General features: G+C 47.6%; 1 protein-coding gene across 1 annotated transcript in view; it reads right to left on the reverse strand.

The window, feature by feature from the left end:
• Positions 1-27,500, reverse strand: part of gstcd (glutathione S-transferase, C-terminal domain containing) — a gene marked incomplete at its 5' end in the record, with an annotated part of 44,633 nt that overhangs the window by 6,674 nt on the left and 10,459 nt on the right. The window contains 4 exons of the mRNA XM_083692696.1: positions 556-689; positions 7,806-7,934; positions 8,484-8,528; positions 8,922-9,037. Of these exons, the coding sequence (XP_083548822.1) occupies positions 556-689; positions 7,806-7,934; positions 8,484-8,528; positions 8,922-9,037 (424 nt within the window). The remainder of the gene's footprint in view (positions 1-555; positions 690-7,805; positions 7,935-8,483; positions 8,529-8,921; positions 9,038-27,500) is intronic.

Raw genomic sequence — 27,500 nt, forward strand, 5'->3', positions numbered from 1 at the left:
GGATGAAGTTTTATAAAAAAAAAAAAAGAATAATAAAAAAAAAAAATCTGTGGTGATTTTTGAGTCAGCGGTCGTTCTTTCGTGCTTGGAATAGTTCTGTACTCATTCGGTGACCGGTTACAGAAAAGCCCATTATCCTGTGCTGACGAACGGCGTCGTACAGAGGTTGAATGGGTGACCGGCCGCTGCCGTGAGATCACGGTGACACAGTCGATGCCGTGTGAGAGAGACGGAGGCCATCGTGACTCAGGGACTAATAATGGTGCTAGATAAGGAAGCAGAGAGGGTACAGGAAACGACAGAGACAGGGAGAGAGAAAAAAGAGAGATGAGTACAGATTGTGGACGGAGATTGGCAGACAAGGAGGCGCATAGGGAGACAAGAACAGAGACATACACACACAAACACACACACACACACACACACACACAGCAGGGGAGTTGGGATTTAGCTTCTCTGCGTGACACAGTAGGTTTGCTGTATTGTTGTGAGCGGAGCCCCATCGTCCTATGAAGACACACGCACACACACACACACGCACACACACACACCTACCTCCTGGGGAAGGTGAACTTAAGTGTGTTCTGGATGAAGCCGTAGCAGCAAGGGCTGACCACGAAGGCCGCTCCCGCCCGGACGCAACGTTCCATCACCATATCCGTCGCCACGCCACACGCATGGAGGGCCACCTGTAGAGGCACACACACACACACACACACACACACACACACACACACACACACACACACACACACACACATAGTGTAAAGATATGATGAAAGATGTCATCGACTGCAATGTCATCTCAGCATAAGCCTGATTCTACAGCGTCTTGGACCCAACCCCCCCTGAATCCAAACGGGGACAAACAAACCCTAACCAGCGAATAAAACCTATTGATTATTCCATAAAGACTGTTGCCTTTCAATCCAAAGTGTGCCTTCCGAGGGGCAGGCTTCCCTGGAGCCACTTTTACCAGGCCTCAGGTTTCTCATGCAGGAGGTAAACTGTGCGTGACGGAGAGGATCTAGCTAAACATTAGCCCAGGAGTGGCTGGTGATTGCTAGATGGAGAGGGAGAGAGAAAGGTCTAGGGTGTGTGTTTGTGTGTGTGTGTGTGTGTGTGTGTTTAAACACTGAGTGCCCTGGATTTCTATCAAGATATTGATTGGTGGTTGGTTTGGAGGCAATACGCGTGAGTGAGGAACTAGGTGATTCCCAGTGGAAATGTGGCTACCCTACCTGGCTAGCACGCACATCTCAGTTGATTTTGAACACACACTCACACACTCGCACACGCGCACACACGCCACGCCTGGTTTTTGCCCAAGATTTGCAAGCCATTTACTAAAGGATAGATTGTAACGTAGTCTGTTCAGCCTGAGGAATAGTCTGCTGGTATCCTTGTTGACACCAAGCTGTCCTAGTTCAGAAAGCCTGGGGAAATCCGTGGCAGAAAGTAGCTACAAAGGGGTGGAAACACGTTGGAAATGAGTGGCGCCTCGCGACACACCAAACCAATCCAATACCTCGGTTGGGCGGAGCTAAAAAAAGAAAAGAAAAAAAAGAATTAACTTTTTCCTTCGGGGGGGGGGGGGGGGGGGGGTTCTTGGAATGTAACATCCAATTCAGGTTCAATCCAAGACAGATCGGCTAAACTTACATTCTCCAGACTAGACAGATGCCTGATAGACTTCACAAAGACAGGGGGACAAACAGGGCCAAGGCTCCCAACTCCTCTGTGTGTGTGTGTGTGTGTGTGTGTGTGTGTGTGTGTGTGTGTGTGTGTGTGTGAGTCTTTCCTGAATAGCGGCCAAACCCCAGCATTAAAATCTATTAAAGATAAGATAAAATGTTGCTTTATTAATCCCCAGCGGGGAAATGTGCACTGACCAATACGTACAGCATCAATAATACACACATAAAAACACAACAAATGACAACCGTATACTAAAAAAGCAGCACATCATCAATGAACACAAACAACTCGGTGTTCCTGTGAAATAGCTTCATAGCCGAAAGTAAAAAAAGGATCAGGGGAAACGCTCTGTTTCGCTCCCAGGTAAAATAAATATGTCTACCTTTGCACTGCGATGTTCTAATTAGCTACTGTGGAAGGGGTGGGGTGGGGAGGGGGGGGGGTTCTTGAGGATCCTCTTATCCACAATGGACTCCAGATTGTCTAGGTGGGCGTCGATGGTAGATCCAGCCTTCTTAATTTCTGTATTCAGCCGGTTGGCATCATCCCTAGAGATGTCGCCCCCCCCCCGCCCCGACGTGACACGAGCCACAGCCCTGTTAGAAAACATATGGAGCATTCAATCTCCAGGAATTGGCACGTCTCTCAGGAGCCTGTCCAACACTCCCTCTGGAAATGCCTGGGTGTACGGCATGAAACCTTCTGCTCTACCACAGAAGGGGAGAGGGAAAGGAGGGGAGGGGGGGGGGGGAGGACGGAGGACGGAGAAAAAGAGGAGAAGAGAGAAGAGGAGAGGAATAGGAGAGGAGAGAACAAAGAGGAGAGAGAAAAGGGAGGGAGGGACAGGGGGAGAGGGAGAGCCGGGTGTGCTGCACGGTTAAAAAAACCTTGGCTGTGAGTGTCACAGAACTGAAATATGTCATAATCCACACAGAAAGGACAGCACTGGCACGTCCAGGAGAAAGGAGGTATTTTAGGGGGCTGTGTGTGGGCAGATTAAGCCATTCGACTAGCAATGCGTTTGATGTGGACTTAAATTAACTATTGGGGACATTCATCCAAAAATAATGGTTGTTAATGTCTCTTCAGTTGGGAATTAGCCTTGACTTGAATCTGGAAAACCTCTGGGGGGGAAAAGGCGGGATCGACATCCATTATATCTGCATTGGTCGAGTCTTTGAAGCGAGGCCCGAGACCTCAATGTCGATCCTGGATTCAGAGTTTATGCCGGTGGAGAAGTTTGTTTGGTGCTGTTTTCTGGGTCCGTTTTAAGAGTGCTTGATTGAGAAGAGGCAGTATTTCAGGGGGGTTGAAATGAGCGGAAGAGTACGTACTAACCTCCTCCCTGATGCTCTTATCTAAATCCAGGGTCTTATGAATCCAGGAACAAGACCAGACCTGCTGAGCAATTGCTCTTTGTTTAGTTTGTGACTGAACACACAACGGGGGGCATAATTCGCGACGAATTTAACAGGGTGTGATTTCCTTTTACACAGGGTATCATAATGCCTATTATGACACCCTGTGTAAAATGGCGACAGAGACGGTAGACGGAGAATCGAAAACCCGCAGCGACGCCGCGACCGCGCGGCCGAGATCAACATGAAGCGACATGAACAGCAGAAGGGAAGAGAAACGAGGAACTTTGAGGCGAGCCACAGGATTGGAACAGAGACAAAGCAGAAACATTCCATCTCCCCTCCAGCCTACCGACCATCCTGCTATCTGGAAAAGGCCTCGCTTTTGTCTTAATGAGAGAAAGATGGAGGTCCTTCCTTGCCAACACATCAGAGGAATTTTGTTTTTTTTGCCAGGGAAGACTCGCGTCGTCTGCGCGAAGACCCGAACTTTGTTCTCTCCAAAAACAAGCAGAAGCTTCTCGGAGCAGCTGACACGACGATATGTTTGCTGTTTGCATCAGTTTTCTTTCTTACTCAAGCGGGACCGTCGAAAAAACAAATAACAAAGAGTTCTGTGATATCCAAAGCCGTTTGAAAACTAGTCTTAAGATATGCACGCGCAGTACACTGAGGTCCCTATTAATCCATATGCTTCTTTGAAGCCCATCATCAATTATGGATTAATGTGAGACAATAAAGCATTGAATGGCATTCTCAAAACAGCGCTCTTTATTAGTCTCATCTGTCTTTTGGGGGGGGGGGGGGGGGGGGGGGGGAGCTAACAACACTGTAGATTATTGCTGAGAAAGTTTTTCTCTGTCCAAAACCGCTTTTCTCTCTCTCTCTCTCTCTCTCTCTCTCCATAATTCAGAGGAAAACAGCCATTCTGCAGCGGTTTGAAATTCCGGATATTTGGAGATATGTTGGAGATAATACAGTAACGTGACATACAAGCCCTGAAAGGGATAGGGGTTTCATTATTCAGAGCTATAAAACCCAGTCTACCCTTACTCCTTACCCCCCCTAACCCATCAAAGCCTAAACACACAGGTACCGTGCACCACAATCCCACAAAACATCACACCCTGTATGCTGGGTGCTGATTACCTTGTTCTCTCTTGACTTTGCCACCGGTATTCTGCTCAACATAATGCCATTCATTTTCACCCCTGATCAAATATCACACCACATATGTAACTGTCAAGGCTTTGGAGACGATGGGGGGCCTCTGCTCCAGACGGCAGACCTACTGTATCACGCAGATAAGCTAAATCCCGGCTACCCTGCTGTGTGTGTGTGTGTGTGTGTGTGTGCGTGCATGACTTGTGCACTAGGGCCCCAGAATGTCACTGGCGACTGCACTAGGCCCCCCCCCCCAAAAAACAACAACAAATAAACAAAAAAAACCTTAAAATAAATAAGTTTTAAGTAAGTAAGTTTTCTTTGGTTCAGGCAGTAGTTATCTGAAGTTCAGGGGGCCCTCATGCCTGTATACATACGGTGTGACGTAGTGCAGGATGGGGTGCAGGTTACTTGCAATCTATTTTCAGTGATGTGCAATAGTGTGTGTGTGTGTTTTTGTTCTAAACTGTAAAAAAAATAAGACTAAATTGGAGACAATAACGTGTTTATCTTTTGGGGGGAAAATGCATCTATGTTTATTATTGTTGTTGTTGGGGTAGGGAGTAGGGTGTAGAGTGGGGGTCTAGATTGCAGGAAAAAAGCTATTTCAGGAGTTGGAGGAATTCAAAAAGCTCCAACTTCTGGAGGGGGGAAGTTCGCTGAAGTTCGCTGAGGGCCCCCCGGGAAGCGCGCGTGTGTGTGTGTGTGTGTGTATGAGGATTAAGCTAGCGCTCAGAGAGAGAGAGAGAGAGAGAGAGAGAGAGAGAGAGAGAGAGAGAGCCAGAGAGAGCCAGAGAGAGTAGGAGAGACCTTACTGAAGACTGATGGAAGGTCCGGATCGTCTCAGCCTCTAGACTGACAGTATCTGGAGCCTCAGAGGGTCTGACCTCACTGCTTATCATTCCGGCGGTAGTGGATACCCACATCCCCATATAGGCTCTGATATCTGGTGCACACCTGGCACACACGCAGCCAGAATTAGACAGCAGGCAGAGGCTAAGAATAGAGACCCTGGAATAATCTAATTAGCTCCAATCAAATGAACGTACAGTATACACACTCTCTGTATTAGCGTCCCTAGCAGCGTATTCATAAATAATGACTGTTGTGTGTCTGTATATGTGTGTGTACGTGCCTGTGTCCTTGTGTGTGTGTGTGTATGTACGTACGTATGTGTGTATCCTTGTGTGTGTCCTTTGTGTGTGGGTTGCAGGAAACGATATCCCGACTGTATCGTACCTGTACCCACTCCTCCACACTTGAGAGAGAGAGAGAGAGAGAGAGAGAGCTGTCCTATTCTGTTGTGTTTGTTTCTGTCCAAGTAGAGCGGGTCTCTATGGAGATTGAGGCTGGAATAGGTGGTTCTAATTGCGGCAGGTACAAACATCAACCTCTGTCCCCAGGAGAGGGGAAAAAAAATAAAATAATAAATCATTAAAAAAAATCTCCTCGTCTGAAACTCTAACCCACCCTCACTCACTCACTCAACCCTCAACACTCGGACCCCACCTCCCAACATACCTGGGAGAAGCTCGGAAAAACACCTTCATAATGTCAGAGACGGTAGTATCTTTTAAGGTATGTTTTTTTTTTTCCAATGAGGAGATGGAAGAATACAAAACTTTCTAGGGAGGTTTGTCGAGAAGTAGGTCGATAGAAGGCTGCGTTTGTGAGAAAAGGAAAAATGAAATTCGGACCGGGATGGGATGGAACACACACACACACACACACCCCCACCCACACGCGGGCACGCGCACACGCGCACACACACACACACACACACACACACACACACACACACAAAAACCTGTTTATGTAGCCAACGACTAGATCAAAGCAACACTGACACGACTGCAAATAAGGTTGTCTAATTTGGGACTAATTAAGACGGTTAGGGTAGTTGGAGCTCCAAAGATGAAAGTGGGCGTTTATTCAATTTAAGTAGGAGTGGAAGGGAATTGAAACTCGCACCGGGGGAGCGTTGAGTTAAAGTCTTGGGCTCTCATCCCAGCTGGAGAGAGTTTGTGTGTGTGTGTGTGTGTGTGTGTGTGTGTGTGTGTGTGTGTGTGTGTGTTAAACGCTAGCGGTAGCATGCTGAGCGAAATTAACCACAATTATTTAGCGCAGTGAGAGCTCACAGCAAAAAGAGCACAAAACCGAGGGTAAAGCTCGCCGCACGGAAAACACTGTGCAGTAAATCGACAGTGCAGTAAACTTGTTAACACAGATGGAAGCCAAAGGCAAACTGACAAATTGGTACAATTAAAGAAGTCACCTTGATAAACTTTCAAATGGCTTGGGGATACTTTTGCTTTCATAATACGGTTTATTTTCCCCCCAAAAATAAAAAAAATTAAAAGAAATATACATTTTCTAGACCTTTAGTAAGAGCTACTCGGATACCCTTGGCAGTGCATCTCTCTGTAAACAAAAATCGGGCCAAATTGCTTCCTCTTAGACGTTGCATTGGATGCTCTGCAAAGTAAAAAAAAAGGGAACACTGCTTTCAATGTACCTTGGAAGAGAAAAATCGAGCACTCAAAACACAGGTCGTAATGTTCCCGGAGATAAAATAGGCTTTCAGATGTCCTGGTGAAACTAGACTAGGTCTGCGTCGTGCTCCCTTCGAGGTACAATCGACATCACCCAGAAGAGGCACGCGTCAGGATACGTTCGACGCCACCCTGACAGTGAGTACTTTCTACGTTCTCTGTTCATCGTTGGGACATTCGGTACCAGTCAAAAGTTTGGACACAACTTCTCATTCGACGGTTTCTCTTAATTTGTATTCTTTTCTACATTGTTAGATTCATATGGACGACATCAAAACTATGAAGGAACGCATATGGAATTATGTAGTAAACGAAAAAGTGTTAAACAAACCAGGATATGTTTTATATTTTTAGATTCTTCAAAGTAGCCACCTTTTGCTTTGATGACAGCTTTGCACACTCTTGGCAAGGTGTGTCCAAACCTTTGACTGGGACTGTACATCATCGCAACGATAATGAGCTAATTGCCCATTACAGGCTTAATAGTGATGCAGAACCACTGCTGGGAGCAACATAGGAACAGAAGAGGAAGTGAATAAACATGCGTGTAGTGTACACAATGTGACAAGGTAGATAAGACCTCCTCTGGCAGCAGCAAGACTGTGACTCCTTTTTTAGTCCATTTTCTACATGGTGTAAGTCCCTTTGACACAGTGATGGAGGCAGTGGTGCAATTTAGCAATTTAGTAAAAAGCTTTTTTTGACAGTAATAACTCTTACAATGCTGTAAATAAGCCACACACAAAACACTGTATATGCTGGAAGCTCTTAAATCTACTCCTGTCACTCTGGACGTGATTTTCTTTCAAGGCCACGTTTCAGACATCATTTTCATGTCAGGAATGGAAGGAGCCGACTGTTTTTCTATGGAGGTGAGGCTTGAAAATAATAATAACAATAATACATAAATATAAAACTCTTTGAGCACTTCGTCTGAGGTGGAAAGGTGCTATATAAATAAGCCGTTATATAAACCCAAGCAATTGTTTAATGAACTCTTAAATGAATGCCAAGTTGTCGCCATGGTACTCACCCCGATGTGGAAGGGCCCAGTGTAGTAGTCCAGGTTAGCCTGGATAAAGCCTATGTTGGTCAGGCCCAGTTCAGCACTCCTGTTCTTGGCCCGGGTCAGTGACTCCTCCTTGTTCTCTATGAGGATCACCTGACATGGACAAAAGCAATGATTTTTCCTTTTCGTTGACTCTGTCCGAAAATGTTTTCCTACGTCACCGAGCGTGCGGTGACTGTCGCACGTGCTTGACGGACGCATTCAAAGCGGCGCAGGCCGCACGGGATTCAAAGAAACACACAACCAACTCAATACGACACGGCCACAGACAACCAAAAGTAGAGTATGAGAGCTCCAGTTGGTTTGATGATGATGATGGGCATCCTTGACACAGACAACTGATGGGCTGAACATTTCTTTGAAAATGTTCATTTTGATTGTGTGAAATGATGCGTTCGTCAGATTTGTTATTGACTTTGGGGGGGGGGAATGCAATGCAATGCAATAAAATGCGATGGTGTCACAGGTATTAGATGTCAAGTCTTTCTAAAAAGAGTCGATGAAGCAGACTTCAACTTGGAGGCAAGATAACTACGCTGGATGAAAGCACTGAACTGAATTGAACTGTGTGTGTGTGTGTGTGTGTGTGTGTGTGTGTGTGTGATCACAAGTAAACGAGACAACAACTGAACTTCAATTTACCTGGCAGTCAGACAGTGTGTGCGCCAGAACAATCCCAACGTGGCCCTGGACAACAAAGGCAGACAGAAAACACGTCAAAAAAAGCAGGCAGAAAAAAACAGCAGAGAAGAGCACATGAAAGGTTTTTTTTTTTTTTTGTGATCAGTGCTGGTCTGTCTCTCCCAGTATTGACCCATTACGCACGTCTGCTCTCACCCCCCCCCCACCCCCCCCACCCCCCCATGAAAGCCTACTCACCACCCCTCACCTCTGCCCGTCTCTGCCAGGCATAACAAGCGCAGAAACAGACAGAGAGGGGGAACAAAAAGAAAAAGATGACAGAAAATGGTTTTCTTTTCATCCCATCGGAGGACCGACAGACGGATTGACTGATGGGAGACGGACAGAAGGACGGACGGACGGACGGACGGACGTAGGGACGGACGGATGGACACTTACACCTCCGCTGCAGAAATCCACCACCGTATGGCCGGGCCGGGCCAGCTCTGTCACCATGGCGACCAGGTTGTTCAGCTGCTGGCGTTTCCGGTCGGCGCGGACGTCTGACATTTTCCCTAGACGGGATTAGAACACACGGAGGGAGGGAGGGAGGGAGGGAGGGAGGGAGGGAGGGAGACGCTTTCATTAGATCAATCTGAAGATATACCGACAGACAGGAAACTTATATAAAAAGCCTTATATAACTGGAATAAGAACTTTTTAATATCTGTGCAATACTAGGTTTAACTTGAGGCTTACTTTTAACTTGGTTTTAAGGTATGACAAGAAGATACCCGCTTGATCCAAATGTCCAGTCGTACTACAATCAACACTGGTGTAGCGTGTCTCCCAGTAACGGTTTTATTGTCTCACATCCCACTGGCTGAAAGTGCTATTCAGCCAAAACACCCACTAGTCTACCTTCTAGCTGTGATGTGTGCTGCTCTCACACTGGCATTGGGGCTATGACACACACGCACGCAGGCACGCAGGCACGCACACACACACACACACACACACACACACGCACGCACACAGCAGGGTAGCTGGGATTTAGCTTCTCTGCGTGATACAGTAGGTCTGCTGTCTTGAGTACACACACACGCGCGCGTGCGCGCACACACACACACACACGCACGCACACACACACACACACGCACGCGCACCATTCTCTCACCAGCAGGCTTCACCTACAGCCAGTTTCAACCCACTCAACGGGGTGTCACAAAACAAGCCAAAATGGAGTGTCTCTGTGCCTGCTGCGGACCTTCCACAGCCAAGCCGCTCTGTGGCGGTAGGGTAGGGTAGGGTAGGGTAGGTAGAGTAGGGTAGGTAGAGTAGGGTAGGTAGAGTAGGGTAGGTAGAGTAGGGTAGGGTAGGGTAGGTAGAGTAGGGTAGGTAGAGTAGGGTAGGTAGAGTAGGGTAGGGTAGGTAGAGTAGGGTAGGGTAGGGTAGGGTAGGGTAGGGTAGGGTAGGTAGGGTAGGGTAGGTAGAGTAGGGTAGGTAGAGTAGGGTAGGTAGAGTAGGGTAGGGTAGGGTAGAGTAGGGTAGGGTAGGTAGAGTAGGGTAGGGTAGGTAGAGTAGGGTAGGGTAGGTAGAGTAGGGTAGGGTAGGGTAGATAGGTAGAGTACAGTAGCCAGACAGCCAGACAGTACCAGAGGAGGATCTGGATGTACCTGATTAACTCAAAGCACATTTCAACCCCCCTTCACCCTCTTCCCCTCTCCCCCTCTCACCCTCTCCCCCTCTCCCCCTCTCAGTCAGCGCCGCTACCGGTTTCTGGCCGTAAATCTGGAGTGACGAGCGGTTCGTTTACCCCCGGTGTCACGACCATCTCATCCGCTCGGCTGGAATATCAGAAACACATTATCTCTCAGCACTCCCCCCCCCCCCCCCCACCGCCTGCTTGCGCCCCGCTCTCCCAGAATGGATATATATGACAATGGGGGGGCAGGGGAGGGGGGGGGGGGGCGGCAGCGGGCGGAGGAGGAAGGGAGGGAGGGAGGGAGGGAGGGAGGGAGGGAGAAACGACGTCGTATTCTCGTCACGCTGGTATGGGTATACAGACTTTTCACAGCGCGCCATTGTTCTCGGGCCCGCATACTGCTTCTTATGAAGCAGGTCCCAGAAGTACAGAGGGGGGGGGGGGGGGGGGGGGAGAGAGACAGACAGACAGACAGAGAGAGAGAGAGAGAAAGAGACAGAGAGAGAGACAGAGAGAAAAGAGAGAGAAAAAAAATAGTGAGAGTAGGACAAGAGGGGGACGATTTAATTTGGATGTTATTCAGTTGTTCACGCCCGCTCTCCGACAAAACACACGGGGTTCTACTGTGAAGCCTTTGACGCCTTCTGTTCGGAGCGCGTTACGGCTCCTAATTAACAATATAACTTTTGCGCGACAGGACGACCGTCAGCAGCCGAAATTAACAAGATGAATGGGAAACCTGGGAAAAGGGCTGGGACAACAACACAGAGAGATGACATTCTGGAGAGACACTTAACGCCTCAGAGTCACTGGGGGGGGGGGGGGGGGGGTCACACTGCAGAACGAATTTGTTATGACTTAAGAGAGCACAGCAGGGGGAGGCTGGCGGAGGTAGGAATCGGAGGACGGGCTCATTGTGATCCACGGGACGGAATGAGGAGTGGTGTCAAAACATGACGATGAGCCCGTCCTCCGATTTCTGCCTTCGCCGGCCTCCCTCACGCATTGCACACTTCAGGGGAAAAAGGGTGGAGCATTGGGAGGCGGCCCCAGCATGCTGCCTACACACTACATGACCCTTCTCCGCCCCGATTGGCTACTGGTGGGGAGGGAGGGAGGGAGGGAGGGAGGGAGGGAAAAGGAGAGGAAGCAAACTTGAACCGACAAGAAACACATCAAATGATAGCTGTTAGACCAAGTGCTGCTATTAGTTTTCTATCAGAGGGGTTCATCTGGTGCTTCCAAGGGGCAAGCCCAGGGTAAGGAAGGAGGGAGGGACTGAGGACGGGATATGCTTCTGTGTATGTGTGTGTGCGTGTGCGTGTGTGTTCATGTATGTGTATGTGTGTGTGTTCATGTGTGTGTGTGTGCGTATGTATGTGTATGTGTGCGTGTGCGTTCATGTATGTGTGTGTGTGTGTGTGTATGTATCTGTGTGTGTGCGTGTGTGTATGTATCTGTGTGTGTGCGTGTGTGAGCAAACAGTACTTTGAGAGGGGGCAGAACCAGAGGGTATTGTCCATGAGAGAGGGAGAGAGAGAGAGAGAGGGAGAGGGAGAGAGAGAGAGAGAGAGAGAGAGGGAGAGAGAGAGAGAGAGGGAGAGGGAGAGGGAGAGGGCTCGCCCTTCTGTCTTTTATCCTTCTTTCATGTAGCTCCGGAGAGGAGGAGGAGAGCGACCTCGCAGCACTCAGACCTCTGAATAGCCGTGATTATGCACCTCCTGTAGCAATTTCCCCTTCTACACCCGGCAATTTTCAATCCGCCAGACGTGTACAATACAAGATGTCCATTCAGTAACAGGCATCAAACAGACACCTGATAATAAGATAGAGCAAATAAGAAATATTCAGTGTGTGTGTGTGTGTGTGTTTGTTTAAGTGTGTTTTAAATCACATTTTCCATCAACTGAAATATGCAGGATGTACTGTATGAAATGTTCAGTTTGAGTTTCATGGTGGATGTTTGATCACAGGGAAAAAGCCCGGCAGACCCAAAAAACTCCATTACCCACAACTCCTGCTAGGTAGAGGGTCTCATAGAAACGTGATTATCTCCACTGGTTGGGAGTTATCTCACTGTTCTGTGGTTGGCCACACTCCTGCTGCTGTTGTGAGCATTTTCTCCTCTCACGGTACGTACCCCGAGGGAACTCCCAGACAACGGCAGGAAGTTTACACGTTAATCCTACCAATCAAAGTGTTCATTAAAAAACCAAAGCCTATCCGTTTCATCACACCTTGAGCTACTAGTAGCGGCTAATCCTATCCTTCCCAGATTCCCTTCAAGGGTTAATACATATAAATGCAGGTCTGATCCATCCCCTCCGCTAACCCTGGGTTCACAGGATCTCCTGTAGCATGTTATGTTCTTGGGAGTGGAGAGAGGTGTGAAAAAACGTCAGCTCCGGGACGGGACGCTTGAGATTTCCGAAGTTCCGACATGGAATAACACACGGTTCCCAGCGCTCTCGGATGGAGATTCCGACACGGGCAGGGCAGGGCAGGGCGAGGCGAGGCCGTAGCGGCATGGGAAGGAGGATCTCGGCAGTTTGTTTTCGGAACAGGAGCTCAGGTAAAAAGGAGGGCAAAACGCCAGACTATTTATAACTATAATACCCAAGGACCTCAGGCGCTTCCCCGTGTCTTTGTTGACAGGGATTGTGTGGCTATGCCTGAGCACTCCTGAGACCGGCTGGCTGGGAGGAGTGTATAATTAACTTCATTAGACACCCGTAAATATAACATGCCGGGATCCTATTCACGCCCTGAGAATGGAAGTGGAGGCATTTTTTCAGAGACTTCCGGATGGATGGCGCAAGACAAACGACTCACAAATTGGGGATTGCGGCTGGCGCTAGCTCGGAAGTCAAATATTATAGGAAGTATTCACTTCTCATGAAAGAACACATTCAACTTCAGATTTGTTACACGCTTTGTGTTACAATAGAATGCATAAAACAAATCTAAAGTTGTGATTTTGTTATTAATAATAGTCTAAAAGATGGAAAGACGTCCTCACACTCTTGCTCCGATGCTAATTATTTATTTAACCGACGTTGTTTCAGCAGCAAGCTGCCTTCGTCAGGGTTTCAATCAATTCTGGTCTTTTAAGTTTCACCCACCAGCCTGGACCTCACCGAACTATGGTGTGTGTTTTCTTGCCTTTTTGAACATTAATAATAGTAGAACAAAGATCCCTGGAGTTCTGGCCCTTCACAGTAGTGTTTTTTCCTGCTGTTTTCCCAGCATAGGGTCATCAGCAGTGCACATTCTGCACCAGTCTGAGTACACAGCCTTCTCCTTTCTTGGGAGACGAAGCCAAACCTCATCCCACACACACTCCCTCCCTCTTTCCTCCTTCCTTCTCCCCCCCCCCCCCCCCCATCCCCCCTTCTTACACAGGATCCTCCTTCCAAAATTCTCCTTCATCCCTCTTTCTCATCTCCCAAATGAAAGCTCAAAGTTTCACTTTGGTTTTGGCACCGAAACTCCGAGCCCTCTCATGTCCACCATAAAAGATGAGCAGGATTTGGACACAGGGGCCTGACTAAAAGCTGCCATAAACTCATTTTCTGAAAAGCTCATAAAAGGAAATGTATCTATTTTTAAAAGGGACTGCCCCCACCACCACCACCCCTTCCATTAAAGCTGCCAATTCAAATGATAAATAGTACGGCGTAAATCACCTTTAATACGAAGGGCTTTGTGGTCATGGTAACCTTTTTGTCGTAATGGATTCATCCTCAAGTAAGAGTACGAGATTTAAAGTCCTATTGACATCAAACATGACAACACTAATTACTGCCTTGATGGAGAGCGCTGCTACTATACAAGCAGCGTAGTCAGCCAGCACGTCAATGGGATTTCCCATATATAAAAACCCCCCATAGCAGACAATAGAGGTGGAATGTATGTACTGTAGGCTTTACGGTAAGGCAACTACAGCTCCCAGCATGCTTAATAGCTATGACTCACTCATCATGCTGCTTAATGTGAATGAGGTCAACGAAAGGGGACGAATACCTGGTGTCTGCATCATCACAGGGTGGATTTCTATCCAAAGGGGTCCTCCCCCTAAAGCCCTACACCCTGTTCCCATCCATCTGAATACAGCAGGGATTCAAAAGGAGCCCTGGTGAGTGCCCTGTGAAGGTCGCTATTGCCCGATTGGAATCTAGCCACCTCACAGGTTGGGAGCAACCCAACCCCTGATCAGCCAGAGGAGGATGGGTCTCCCTTGGAGTCTGGTTCCTCTCAAGGTTTATTTCCTTGTTACTGCGCCCTACGTTTTTATTAGGTTTTTTTGCTTGGCTTGCTTTTTGGGAATCTATGGTTCGGTGTTAGTTCATATTGTTTGTATTGTATTTATTGTTTGTATTGTTTAATATTGCAGCACAATTGCGCTATACAAACACATTTGATTGATTGGTTGCAAAGGACGCCTTTGAGGAAAGCTCTATACAAGCTGTCTTAGAGGAACACCAAACATTACAAAGTGGCTCTCGCAAAAACAACAGAAGCTGTCTCCCATCTCACTTAAGAGAAGCTAAACCAATCACGGAAGCCTACAATTCAGCAGGGGATTCGGGAGGAAAAGAGGACAATCAGCGTGTTGATTTATTCCCTTTTCCTCGTACCACCACTCCTATTCGCTTTTTAAACCCCCTCAACCAATTTATATAAACAGAAACCCTGCGAGCGACAACGCGTACATCATCAGACGCCCACCGCTGTCATCTACCGAGGGCCCAAATGAGCCGGAGCGGACGGTTGCGTGACAGGCGGACCACAACCCTCTCCTCGCCGCCGACTCTATCTCTATCATTATCCACGTCGTTCCGCGCTCAAGGACGATCGGGGGGGGGGGGGGAAGAACACTTTAAGGACACTGCGGAAAAAGACCCGGCACACAAGCACCCAATCTTCGAGAACGGCCGCTTTCGTTCGGAGCGAGGACGAGGCGTTTACCGGATGCGAAATAACTCAATAGAAAAACAGTAAACATGTAAACAGACGCAAACGCATTCTAACACCGGGTGTAAGTCGAGGAGAGTCGTGGCGTAGCGCGGGAGGTAGCGAGGGCCATCTGCTTCGGAGTGTATCTCCGTGGGCGCCCACGCAACAGCGGGAGAGATAAGGAGGGAGGAGACGGCGCCAAACGACCGCGACTGCACCGTTACCCCGTAAACCACCTCGCTCTCCTCTGGTGGAAACAACGTGGAGGTCATCCGACGGAGAGGAACGCGGTCACGTACGCTTGAGGGCGGTTGAGACCGGCGTGTGTGTGTGTGTGTGTGTGTGTGTGAAAATATAAAGTCATTATTCCTCCTCCACCTCCTCTTCCTACCGCCTTGGCCCCAGACTGTGTTGTATTCCCCTCACATGTTACACATTGTGTCAACGTTGTTGAGGCTCTGATAGGCGCCGGCTGTTTTTCTCTAAAAGTCTCTTCTCCTGTTTAACCTTCTGGGCGGTTGCCTGCGTGTGAGCTGAAAGCTGAGTGACTCGGAATCGCTGGTGGTTGGTGGTTAAGAAACTTAGCCACGCTTACATCTGTCCCTGGTGTAAACACTCCCAACTCTTGGGCTGGCAGCCAGGGATGACAGGGGTGAGGGAGATTCTTGACATTGAGGAGATGGCAAGGCGGTGTGGGGTGGGTGGGATGACGGGAGAGGAAGGAACTCTGTTACTGCTAGTGTTGGCAGTCAGCTTTGTATCTCTTTCCTGATCATCCGGGGGGGATGCCACAGAGCTGAGACCTGCCGGAGCGCTGTGCTGCGGGGGGGGGGGGGTTGGCTCGTAAGTCAAGCCTGGGGATCTGTGGGGCCTACGGGCTGTCAGGAGATGATCCCTGCTCCCTGCTGCGGCTGGCAGTGAGCCTGTACCCCCCCCCACCCACCCACCCCCCACCCCACCCCGATCGTCTGTGATGCCACAGAGCTCTGACGGGCCCTATCACACAGGCCATATCAGACGGATCAGAATGTAAACACAGAGCTGCCTCACAGGGGGGCTCTCTGTTTGGCACTGTTTGGACTCCACAGGATCCGGTAGACGACTCCCACAGCTACCGTCACACTGGAAGACATGCTGGTTCAAAGACAAAATAATGTTCCAGATGGATGGTAGGAGGTGTGTGTGTGTGTTTGTGTGTGTGCCTGGGGGGGGGGGGGGGGCTAAATCTGCATAAAATGGTGGGTTTTGATGAGGGAATGTTGGATGTCTTGTAAGTATGCTACATCTGAATCTACATCTGAATATAAAGATCCAAGTGAGTACGGATGTGGGAATATGTATTGCTACATATTCATGTTCAAAACCATTGATCGAGACAGCGGGTGATATGTTCAGCATGCCAAACATCCAAGTAGGCCATGAATAAGTTAATACTCCACAGGCCTACATTATTCACTCTCACAAGATGATCAAATCACTGTCAAATCAAGGAGCATACATCTATGTCTAAAACTTCACTGTAAAAAAAAAAGTCTGAAGTTGATTTCTCAACTTATTTTTGGGGCATTTGAAACACTTTAGCCAAGAGCAAAGACCTTTAAAGATGTGTTCACACCCAATTATCCCCTAACAAGCAGAAGTGAGTTTGTGTCCAGCTTCAATACAGGCAGTAAAAACAAAGCTCACAGAGCAATCCAAAGCAATCATAGCCAAATTGATTTGGAATCACAATCTCGTGATGAGGTAGCATTACCTCAGACATGTTAACTCAAGTGTCGACCTCCATCACTGTGCCCATCACATACGCAACACTGAAGAATTCAACTACGGGTGATGCTGGATTTCATTAGATTTGGCCACACTTGTGCGAAGCAGTTAACTGAGTTTCCACCCTCGTAAAAAAAAGCCAGATTACCCATAAAAAGACGGAACGGTATGCATGTAATCTACCATTAACTGTAAATGCATCTAGATACGATCTCTGGATAGCATACTGAAGGCCTTAATCCGGTATTTGGGTGGATGTATCAAATGGATGTATCATGTGGATGTGTCACGTTCACGAGTGTTTTTGAGAGACCAGCAAGCCAATCAAGAGAAAATACTATTCAATTTGTGGGTGATTGAGTGAATAGACAGTACCCTTGGGCAACAGGTGTGTTTGTTAGCTGTGAAGGATACCAATAAAACTATTGAAATATTCACATACTAAATAGCAGGGAGTAGTAAAAAAAAAAGAAAAAGAAAAAAAAGAAAGAAAGAAAGAAAGAAAGTTTAACATTTAACATGATACGAAACCAAATGATACCCAATTATCCACAGCATTCCTACAACAGGCAGGCACACTGTTTCCTATCATTGTTTGTTTGGTTTGGAAGGCAAGGCGCTGGGTTTTTCGGAGATTTGCTGCTTCAGAAATGAGCAGCAGAAATAATAACCGTCTCTGAAAAGGACAGATAAGGACTTGCAGAAGAGGGCTGCACAGTTATAAAGACACCTTCAACATCACTCTGTGTCTTATGACAAGACTCTGGCAGACGCCCAATGTTTTTCTTTAATGGCCGCAGTATCTAGTTGGCAGGGCTTTATTATTGCCTTGGCACAAGCGACGGGCAATTTCCAAAAACTCGTCTCTCCACAATTTGTGATTTGAAATGGCTTGTTGGCACTCTGAGGCGTATCCACGGGACCGAGGAAAGAAAGTCGCTTATGACCATATGGACTTCATTAGGGAAATCTACAGACCGAAGGATGACAAAAATTTACTTGGCAAATTTCGAGGGGTCTGTTGACAATAATCAATCGACGTAGATGAGTCCTCAGTTGTTCTCACAGTCCATCGCTCTGGAAGTGTCACGTTTTAACCAGGATCACATAGATTCCCAGACCGCTACAGTATTCTGAGGGAAACCATAATGGGTGTTGTTAAAGGGGAACATTGCAGTGGGATGCTGACTACGGGCTGCCCACAAACCCACAACCCCTTAACTGCACTTGGGCTAGGAGACGTGCGAATGGTTTAGGCCTACAGCATAAAGAGACTGAAGTGCTGGTATGGCAATGGTTTTGTAAAAGGGGGGTTACTGTTGCATTGGTCTTGAGAAGCCCGCATCTTCAAACCGTGTTTGTATAAACAAACAAAGGGAGGCAGAGGAGAGACAATCATTTAAACTCGGAAAAAGCTTCCACTGTTGACAACTTGTCAGCCTTTGCATAAACTTTAGTCGGATGAACTTATCAATGGAGTCGGATGAGAAAGTGGTGACAAGAAAAACAAGGGTAATGACAAATACAAACAAACCAGGAAAAAAAAACCTTTTCACCAAGGATCTTTCAACAGCTTTGGAACGTCTGTCAATGTCTGTCAAAACATAACTTGGTTTCGCTTCAGGCAACGGCACCGTTAGGAATCGACAAAAAATGTAGAAAAATAAGTCATTATCAAGTTGTTGGTAAAACAATATTTTGGGTGGCATTTACAGATGCTCCAAGGTAATGTTTCATGTCTCAAATATAATTAGAATTTGTAAGGATTATTTGATTGCACTTTTACAATTGATTCCTATCACTTTCTGAGCAGGATTGAATAAGATTAAAGGATAAGACAAATGGATTGGAAAAAATTAAAAAAATTAAAAAAAACAGACAGACTCTTGAGCCAGATGGTCATCAATGCCCTCCCCAAACCTGGGAAAGACTTCAACCGCAGACCCCGTCATCTTTCCTACAGTAACTCTTGTGGTTCTGCTATTCATCTCTCTTTCTCCCTCTCTCCTTCCCTCCATCCATCTCTCTCTCCTTTCTCCTTCCCTCCGTCTGAGCCTGTCAAAGTCAGTGAGTAAGTGGCAGGACTCTGTGGTCTTCATAGAGACGGGGTCATTGTCTTTTGGCCGGTTACCCAGTCCTGGCCGGCTCTGAATATCATCCCCCCCCCCCCCCCCCGCCCGGCTGAGCTAACCCCAGGATCAGGGACATTTGGCTGGGCTCCAGACCCCTGTCCCTCCCCTCTCCTCTTGGTTCTCCAGTTGAAAAGGGCACGGCTGGCAGAGCTGGAGCCCCTCTGCAGGGAGAGATAAAGGGATTGTCCTGCTGCTCTGCGGTCATTAAGCTGGCCCGTCAAGAGAAGACATAGCGGCCCAAAGTAAGGGCGAAAAAGTCAGAGAGAGGGAGCTTAGTGGGGAAAGAAAAACTATTTTTTTTATTTCTTCCCCCCCCCCCCCCCTACTTCTCTCTCTCCATCTCTCCTCCTGTCTTTCGCTGAAGTGAGAAAGTCAAAAGAGAGGGAGCTCGAGGGAGACACTCAAGACATCTTTTCTTTCCCTGTCCTGGCTCTCTGCATACCCCTCTTTTTCTCTCTCCATCCCGCCCTCTCTCTCCATCCTTCCCTCCTTTCTCCTGTGAAATCATTAGCCCTTTACCACTATCTGCAACAAGCACATTTTTAAGCTGTGGAATGACCCACTTTGTCTCAGTATATCGACCGTTTTCTCCTTATTGCGATTGCAAATGTCTAGGCGAGGTGCTCGGCTACACATTGTTTTTGGGGCCTGGGGAGAATAAGGGAGGGAGGGGGGCATTGGATTGGTCACAAATGCTACATATGCCCTTTCGATAATTAGACCTGGATTTAGATGAATCATTACCCCGTGACGGTGTGTCGCCAGCATACAAAAGACGGCTCGGAGACGGCGCTGCTCTTGGGAGTTTTTTGCGGTTTCCAGAAATGAGTTGCCAACTTTCTTTGAATGCTTCCAATTGGAACACAATGACAGCCAACAGGTTCTCCTGTTCATTTAGGATTACGTGGAGCGATTAACAAGACACAGTGGACATAATGACACTCTGAATGAACATTATCTCAAATATGATTGGAACAATTCTCAGTCCAACAGAGAGAAAACCAACCGGTACGCTTCCTGAAGGAGGCTACGGAACTCTGTTAGAATGTTCCAAAACCGGAGCCGTGTGGCCAAATCACCTTTCACGCCTGTCGTTGTTATGGAGACGAAGGCCCCAGCAGCCAAATTGACATCTGTTTTGTTTTCAGATCCACTAAAGCCCCATGAAGAGACTGACCAGTCTCACATTCCCAGACCAAACGAGCTGACAATCAATTGCTCGCGCACACACACACACACGCACGCACGCAACCTTTCGACAACACACCCCTATATACCTGGGTGAGAAAGTGGTATCTGAGGAGACATGAAGGAAGGTGGCGCAAACTCCTCAAACGACGTGAGGTGTCACAGACTCAACTCAGACAAAAACAAAGCTATGACATCCACACACAACCTTTTGTTCTGGAACACTCCGTGTGAGGGTACCAGAGAGGCCGCTACCGCAAAAAAAACCATCTCCGACTGGAACTGGAACTGTAAACATACCCCGGTGCAACCCGACACCTCAGGCGTCACCTGCAACATTGTTCTGTCGCTGCACGCTTCGCAATAACAACCCCTTGTTTGTTTAACCCTATTCTTATAAAACGCAAGGAATTTCAGCGACGGCGGCTCGGGGGACAGAGGCGCGAGAGGAAATAAAGGAGGGATGCAGATGGCGGAGAGAGTGAGATTGGCACCCGGCTTCGACGCCGCTGACGCCGGGGAGGTGAGAGCGAGCGCAGCATCGAGAGAGAGAGAGAGAGAGAGAGAGAGAGAGAGAGAGAGAGAGAGGAGGAGTAAAAATACATGGCGAGACTCGCATGAGTGCAACTTGTGTGGCGGCGGAAACATGCTCTCCGCCTACACCTGCCCAGGGGGAAGAGACACCTAGACTGTCAATACATAACGCGGATGGATGGATGGATAAACGTCTCTCTCTCTCTCTCTCTCTCTCACTCACTCGGAACAATTACTATTGCACTCTGCAAGAACTGAATTCCCACCACCTCAAACAGAGAACAACAGAGAGCAAACATCAAGAATTAGAACAGTCCTTTGGTTGACGTTCGCTTCCTACGTTACTAGACATGCGAGAACTGAATTTGCGCCACCTCAAAGTGAGGGAAAAAAAAGGAGCTAAAAGACGGTAACACTCCTTTGGTTGACGCTAGCTTCCTACGTCACCAGGCGCATACCAAAGCTGGTATTTTGACCCCACTGGGGAATCACAGAACCATGTCAACTGCCAACAGGCTCGAGGTGGGCCCGTTGCGGAACGTTCCGTGATATGGGAATGTGTCCACCGGTCGCTCAGCACATTCCCCACGGCATTTATTTCCGTCGTCATCTCACATGTGACGTGACACGGGGCATACCACGCGTACGCCACCGATATAGCGCTACTCTAGAAATACCCTGGTCTAAATGCAGCTCATTAAAGATACAGTGGAATATGTGGGCTACTCCCTAGAGCATCTCTAGTGATACTCCTAACGGGAAAGGTTAAAGACTTGGTGGGGAGGGGGTGGGGGGGTTTCAATTCGCTCAGATAGCCCAAAGCTAGGCTATTTCCCCATACGAGAGTCTCCGTGTCCATGACTACCACCACCCAACGGAATGCGATGACTTATCACGTTTCGTATCCTATAAAAAAATCCCCCAGGTGAACCTTTTTAGCATAAAAACCCCCGCCTTCTGATTGGTGGAGGGCTTATGTATGTACAGTGCCAGATGCAAAACCGCAGCACAATACTCTTACTTTCTAGTCTAGTGGCTTCAGGATACCGAGGGATTATGAAAATCCATACTGAGGGATTGTGAACATCTGATTATCTTGATAGAAACTGCTCAAAAGGAAAGCGAAACCTGGATGGGTTTAAGTATTCCCGAGAAGCTGCTTGGGCAAATAGGTCTGCGGGGGACTATTTTGCGAGAAAATGTTTGATTTGATTGTAGTCTTGAATATATTGAGGTGCTCATCTCAATTCTCTCAAGACACAGCAGGTCTAAATTGCCGCAGCACGGAGGAGTCGGGGGGGAAAAGTGGATAGTGGAGAATGTGAATGGATGCCAGAAATAAAATGATTGACTCTCCTCCAAAAACTTTGAACATTGGCACAAAACTCACTCGAGTGCAACGTGAATGCCAATGAATTGCGCAGAACAGCTGGGCGCTCGCACGCCCATGCGGGCCAGAGAAGAGAAGAAGAGAAGAGAAGAGCCGCAGGAAGACGGGTAGCAGTTCTACGGTTCTAGTGTTGTGAGACCCTGTGGGTTACGACCCGGTGCTGCGGTACAAAAAAGGAACTGGCATTGAATGAGACGCAGGGTTAGCTGTGAGATTGATGGTTTGGATTTGACGGGGGGCTTAGAGAGAGAGAGAGAGAGAGGGAGAGAGAGAGAGAGAGAGAGAGTCACGGTGACATTCGACAGTGGTTGAAAAAACTAAGGATGAAAGGTTATTTTTGATGCCATCTTACAATACGCCTGTAAACTTGTATAATGACCTGCTTGTAAAAAAAATAAATAATAATAATAATCTTCAAATTGAAACCAGAGAAAAAGAATGAAAGACAAAGAGAAAGAAAGACACAAAGCAAGCGCCCTCTCTCTCCTCGGTCAAGGTCTTGGAGACTTTGTTCAATCACTGTCAGTGTGGCAGTAAATCACCTACAGCACAATGAGAACTGTTAATCAGAGAATCAATGGCTGTGAAATTATAGGTGTCTGAAGACTATCATGACAGAGAGGGAGTTGAACCACAGAGGCTCAGAGAGAAGAAGGTCAGTAAGACTCATGGTGAGATTTGACATGTCTGAGAGAGAGAAAGAGAGAGAGAGGTGGAGGGGGAGAGAGAGAGAGAGAGAGAGAGAGAGAGAGAAGGTCAACATGGTCTCCCTCTGTGTAACCTTCAATTTAGAGTCGTGTCTCGGGTCGGGTATTCGCGATTCCCTGCGGGTAACTGGCAAAACAAAATCCATTCGGGGACAGATCTTTGGCAGGGTGGGTTGCCGTCTCGTTGCAAGTGGGGTCGGGTCGGGTGCAGGTTGTGAAAAGTGGACAGGTGCAGGACTCTACTTCAATGAGGGGAAAAACCCCAAGCATTCACACACAATCTTACAATTGGTCGTGCGTAATTGCCATAATGGACCAAATATATATGCAAATTAGCCTCATTTTCCAAACCAAAATGATCTAAATTCATATTTCATGTGTTGTACCTTAGGGCTGCTGTTTGTAAACAGTTTATACCAGGGAATTGAAAATGTAACTGGTTGCAACTGCAGGGTGGATATTCCAACTGTGCTAGATCAGATTCTAGTGGGAAACAAACTCAGGAGAAACACAATTCAATTTGTATTCTGAACGTGTAAGAATTGGAAAAGCAGTTATTAATTATGAGTCTAGCGAAATTCAAAATTAAACAGTAACCTAAACTGCAGAAAGCTGGAAAGTGCTTCAGGCGTCCCCCAGCGCCTCGACACACACACGTGCGCACACACACACACACACACACACATGCACCCACCCACCAAAACCAACCATGACTGCAAAGTGAGCGAGCAATAATTGGCACACAACACGGATGAATATTCATATGACATTTTACGGTCGACCACGAGGAGCCCGTGATTTTGCATTCAGAAGCGGGCACCTGAAAACGGTTATCAGCAAACGCTGAGATTTCGTGGCGTTCCTCCGGGGAACTGGGATTTGGTTTGAACTGCAATTGCAGAAATAAAGTGCCAATTATCCTTCTAATTGGAACTAACAAACCTAGAAGGCCTGGTGTGTTACCGCATTTATTGGGATCTTTAAATCTCTAAAGAATCAAAAATCATTCAAATTAATTAACGGAACAGGGGGAGTCAATTGAGAAGCGGTTCCCGCTGAGAGATGCTGAAAAAACTCCCCTGGGGGGGTGGGGATGTGTGTATGTGTGTGTGTGTGTGTGTGTGTGTGTGTGTGTGTGTGTGTGTGAGAAAGAGAGAGTTGAGCCTCCACAATTCAAACCCTAAAACTATTTTTTAGCAGGATCAGAACTCAAGCCTCCAGCCAACTTTCTTCACTCCTTCATTTTCCATCCATACTTACCTCCTTCCTTTCCTTCCCACTGTTTCTATCTATTGCTCCCCCGTCAAGGACTGCAAAACACCTATCTTTCCTCTCAATGCAAGCATGAATGCCTTTCAGTTCCCCCACAACAAATCCCTCAAAATATCATGTCCCTCATTTACCCTTAAACAGCCTCCCCCCAACCTCTCTCCAGCATTCAAATCAGCCGGGGGGGATGACACCTGACCTTTACCTCTTCACCTTTGACCCTGCTGTCGGTGGGAGCCCTCTGGGGTTGAACACCTTTGGACAGGTATCTTGACAGTTTCTCCTCTCTCTCCTCTCCCTCTTTTCTCTCTCGCCCTTTTGCCTTGCCACTCATCTCTGGAACCCCCCCTCTGTTATACACACACACACACACGCACACACACGCGCGCTCACACGCACGCGCACACACACGCACGAGTCATTCCACATTCCCAATAACACACACACATACACACGCACACAGAGGAGTCATTCCACATTCTCAACAATGCATCTCTTCACACTGTACCCCAAGGCCCTCAGACAGACAGACAGACAGACAGACAGACAGACAGACAGACAGACAGAGTGACAGACAGACAGACAGACAGACAGACAGGAGACGACAGGCTACCTTTCACAGCCCGGCTGAGCTGTAGAGACCAAGAACCACCGCATCATGAAATAAATAACAGAAAACACATAAAAGATTTTAAAAAATAAACAATGAACGTTCACGGTATTCTATCTTAAGTTAATTGCACAAAAAAATAAAATAATAATAATCATAATCTTGACAGATCATACCGTTGTTGTGAAGGTCGCTAATATTCTGTGGCATCACGGCTCAAAATTCGACGCATTCTAAAACCGGACTTCAAATCAATGAAAATTAATTATCGCTCCAGATCAACTGTCAGACAATCTGCCATGGGGAGAATTCCCACATGTAAATAGAGAGGGTGTTCATTTCTTTTCACATCTGTCAGAACCTGGATATGATTCTAAACAGAGGGAGAATCATATTCTAGACGGTCATGTTCACAGCAAGCCTCTAGGTCTAACCACACAATTAAAAAACAAATCAGAGCGAACCCTCCCCAAGGGTTGATTACTACGGTAGCTTCTCTGGTATATTATATTAGGATTATTATTATTATTATTATTATTATTATTATTATTATTATTATATATAATCCTTTTGATGTATCTCACAGTGAGAAATGCTGCATCTCATTTCGCATCACACTTGTGCACTTTGCCATGTGGATTTAAGATTTAACCATTTGGATCGCTCTTACTGTACGGTACACCAATCCAACCCCCCCCACCCCTCCACTCTAAAGTGCACAAGTGCATACATTTACATTTACATTTATGGCATTTAGCAGACGCCTTTATCCAAAGCGACTTACAACAAATACAGTCATCATAAGATAAAGTAACCAATGCTCAGACCAGGGGCCATAGGCAGTCACAATGCTAGAAGAAGGAATTTCTTTTTCTCAGAAAGAGGGTGGAGAAATGGGACGTAGTAAAAGTCTCTAAAAGAGATACTATATGACAAAGTAGTTCTGTATCACCAGGGGCATCAGGTTAGCAGACCCTCCCAGATGTGAAAGTGCTCATTGTGGGCCCCGTGAAGGACAGTCGCCATGTAGTATGGGAGTGTGTCGGAAAGCGTGGGTTAAGACGAGGCTATCTACTGGGTTCACACACACACACACACACACACACGCACGCACACACACACACACACGCAGGCGCTGGGATGACATGGAGGATGTTGTTCTATGTGGGGGCGGCGGGACAGAGAGGATTTTTGCTGAGCCGCTTCATTGCGACCCAAACAAATAGATTGTTGTTTTAAAGGCGATGTTGTGTAACGACCATCTTGCGAAAGGTCCGCTGCTCTTCAACTTTTGTACGATCACGCAGAAAATGTGAAATATCTAAATAGGACATATTTGGGACGAGTCGAGAGGTAAGGGTATATTTTTTTGGGGAAAATAACAAGCACTCCCGGCGACGGCGAGGTACCATGTTTGGACCCGGAATCCGTCACCTCGACTCCCACCCCGGTCATGGAAAATCCACTCATCTCCTAGTACCAAAACAAGCCTGGAGCTACTAATGAGAAAATGGTATGACATGTGGGTCTCTGCTCTCCCTTTCCCTCCCCCCCCTTCCCTCCCACCTCTATCGCTCCCTCCCCCCCGTGATGGAGGGGGGGGGGGGGGGGGGGGGCATCACGGCTTGTTCACTTAAGTTCCAGAGACATGTAGCTTGAACGACCTGTCCTATTCAACAGGGCCAGTCTTCCTGTGGTTCGTTACCTTAGTGTCTGCAGACTGTCCCTCCCTGCGGAGGGATGATCAGTGCAGTGGCGCGCCCCCCCCCACCCCCCCCCCCCCCAGGGGGAAACTAAACAAACAGGCAGCCTGCCTGGACAGAGTACTCCTGTGTTCCTCCACGCAGCCTCACAACCCTTTGACCCTTTGTTGCATACCTTGTTCACGGAGGAGGTAGGCGCTTGAGTGGGTGGACGTGTGTGTGTGTGTGTGTCTGTTTGTTTGTTTGTTGTGTGTGTGTGTGTGTGTGTGTGATTAAGTATGTAAGAATGTGTGTGTGTGTGTGTGTGTGTGTGTGTGTGTGTGTGTGTGTGTGTGTGTGTGAGAGAGAGTGCAATGGTGTGGGTGTGTGCTCGCGTACGTGTGTTTAAGTGTGTGTGTGTGTGAGTGTGTGTGAGTGTTTGTGTAGGTGCAGACAGATGGAAAGGCCCACTCACTGAGGTGCAGGGACAAATTGGATAGCTCTCGTCTCCACTCTTGTTAATTATTCCAGCGCTGGAAGAGGCTCCTTGCAGCCTGCTGCGGCACAGTCAGGTCTCAACGGAACATTTCATCAAGTAGAGTACCAACACATGTCCTGTCGTACTGTACCGCCTAAATATAGTCTCTCCACATGACTCACCCACTCACAACTGTTCCACTGGAACTCTGGTTAGCTGTAGTTTAGAAGGAGACGCTTTTGGAGAGGGGCGGTTGACGTGAAATTGACGGCACTCAGGGATGTGTCATGTCTGAGGTAAACAAACCGGTAAAGCCAGAGAGCTGTTGTGGAACATGATTCGAGAAGGTTCCGGGGTTTTTGCGGAGTGGAAGACGACGCGTACGGTGGATGAGAACGTGTCGTGTCCTTGATATTCGCCTGTGGAATACATTTGGAATTCGGGAGACCAAAGCGGGGGTGTTGGAATCTGTCCCATAGACACCCACTAGCTGGGACTGCAAATAGACTCACAATAGAGGACCATGGATGGTTTAAGCAGGGTGAATAGAACAGACAACACACACACACACACACACACACACACACACACACACACACACACACACACACACACACACA

The sequence above is a fragment of the Argentina silus genome (assembly GCF_951799395.1).
Source record: "Argentina silus genome assembly, chromosome: 21".
Lineage (NCBI taxonomy): Eukaryota > Metazoa > Chordata > Actinopteri > Argentiniformes > Argentinidae > Argentina > Argentina silus.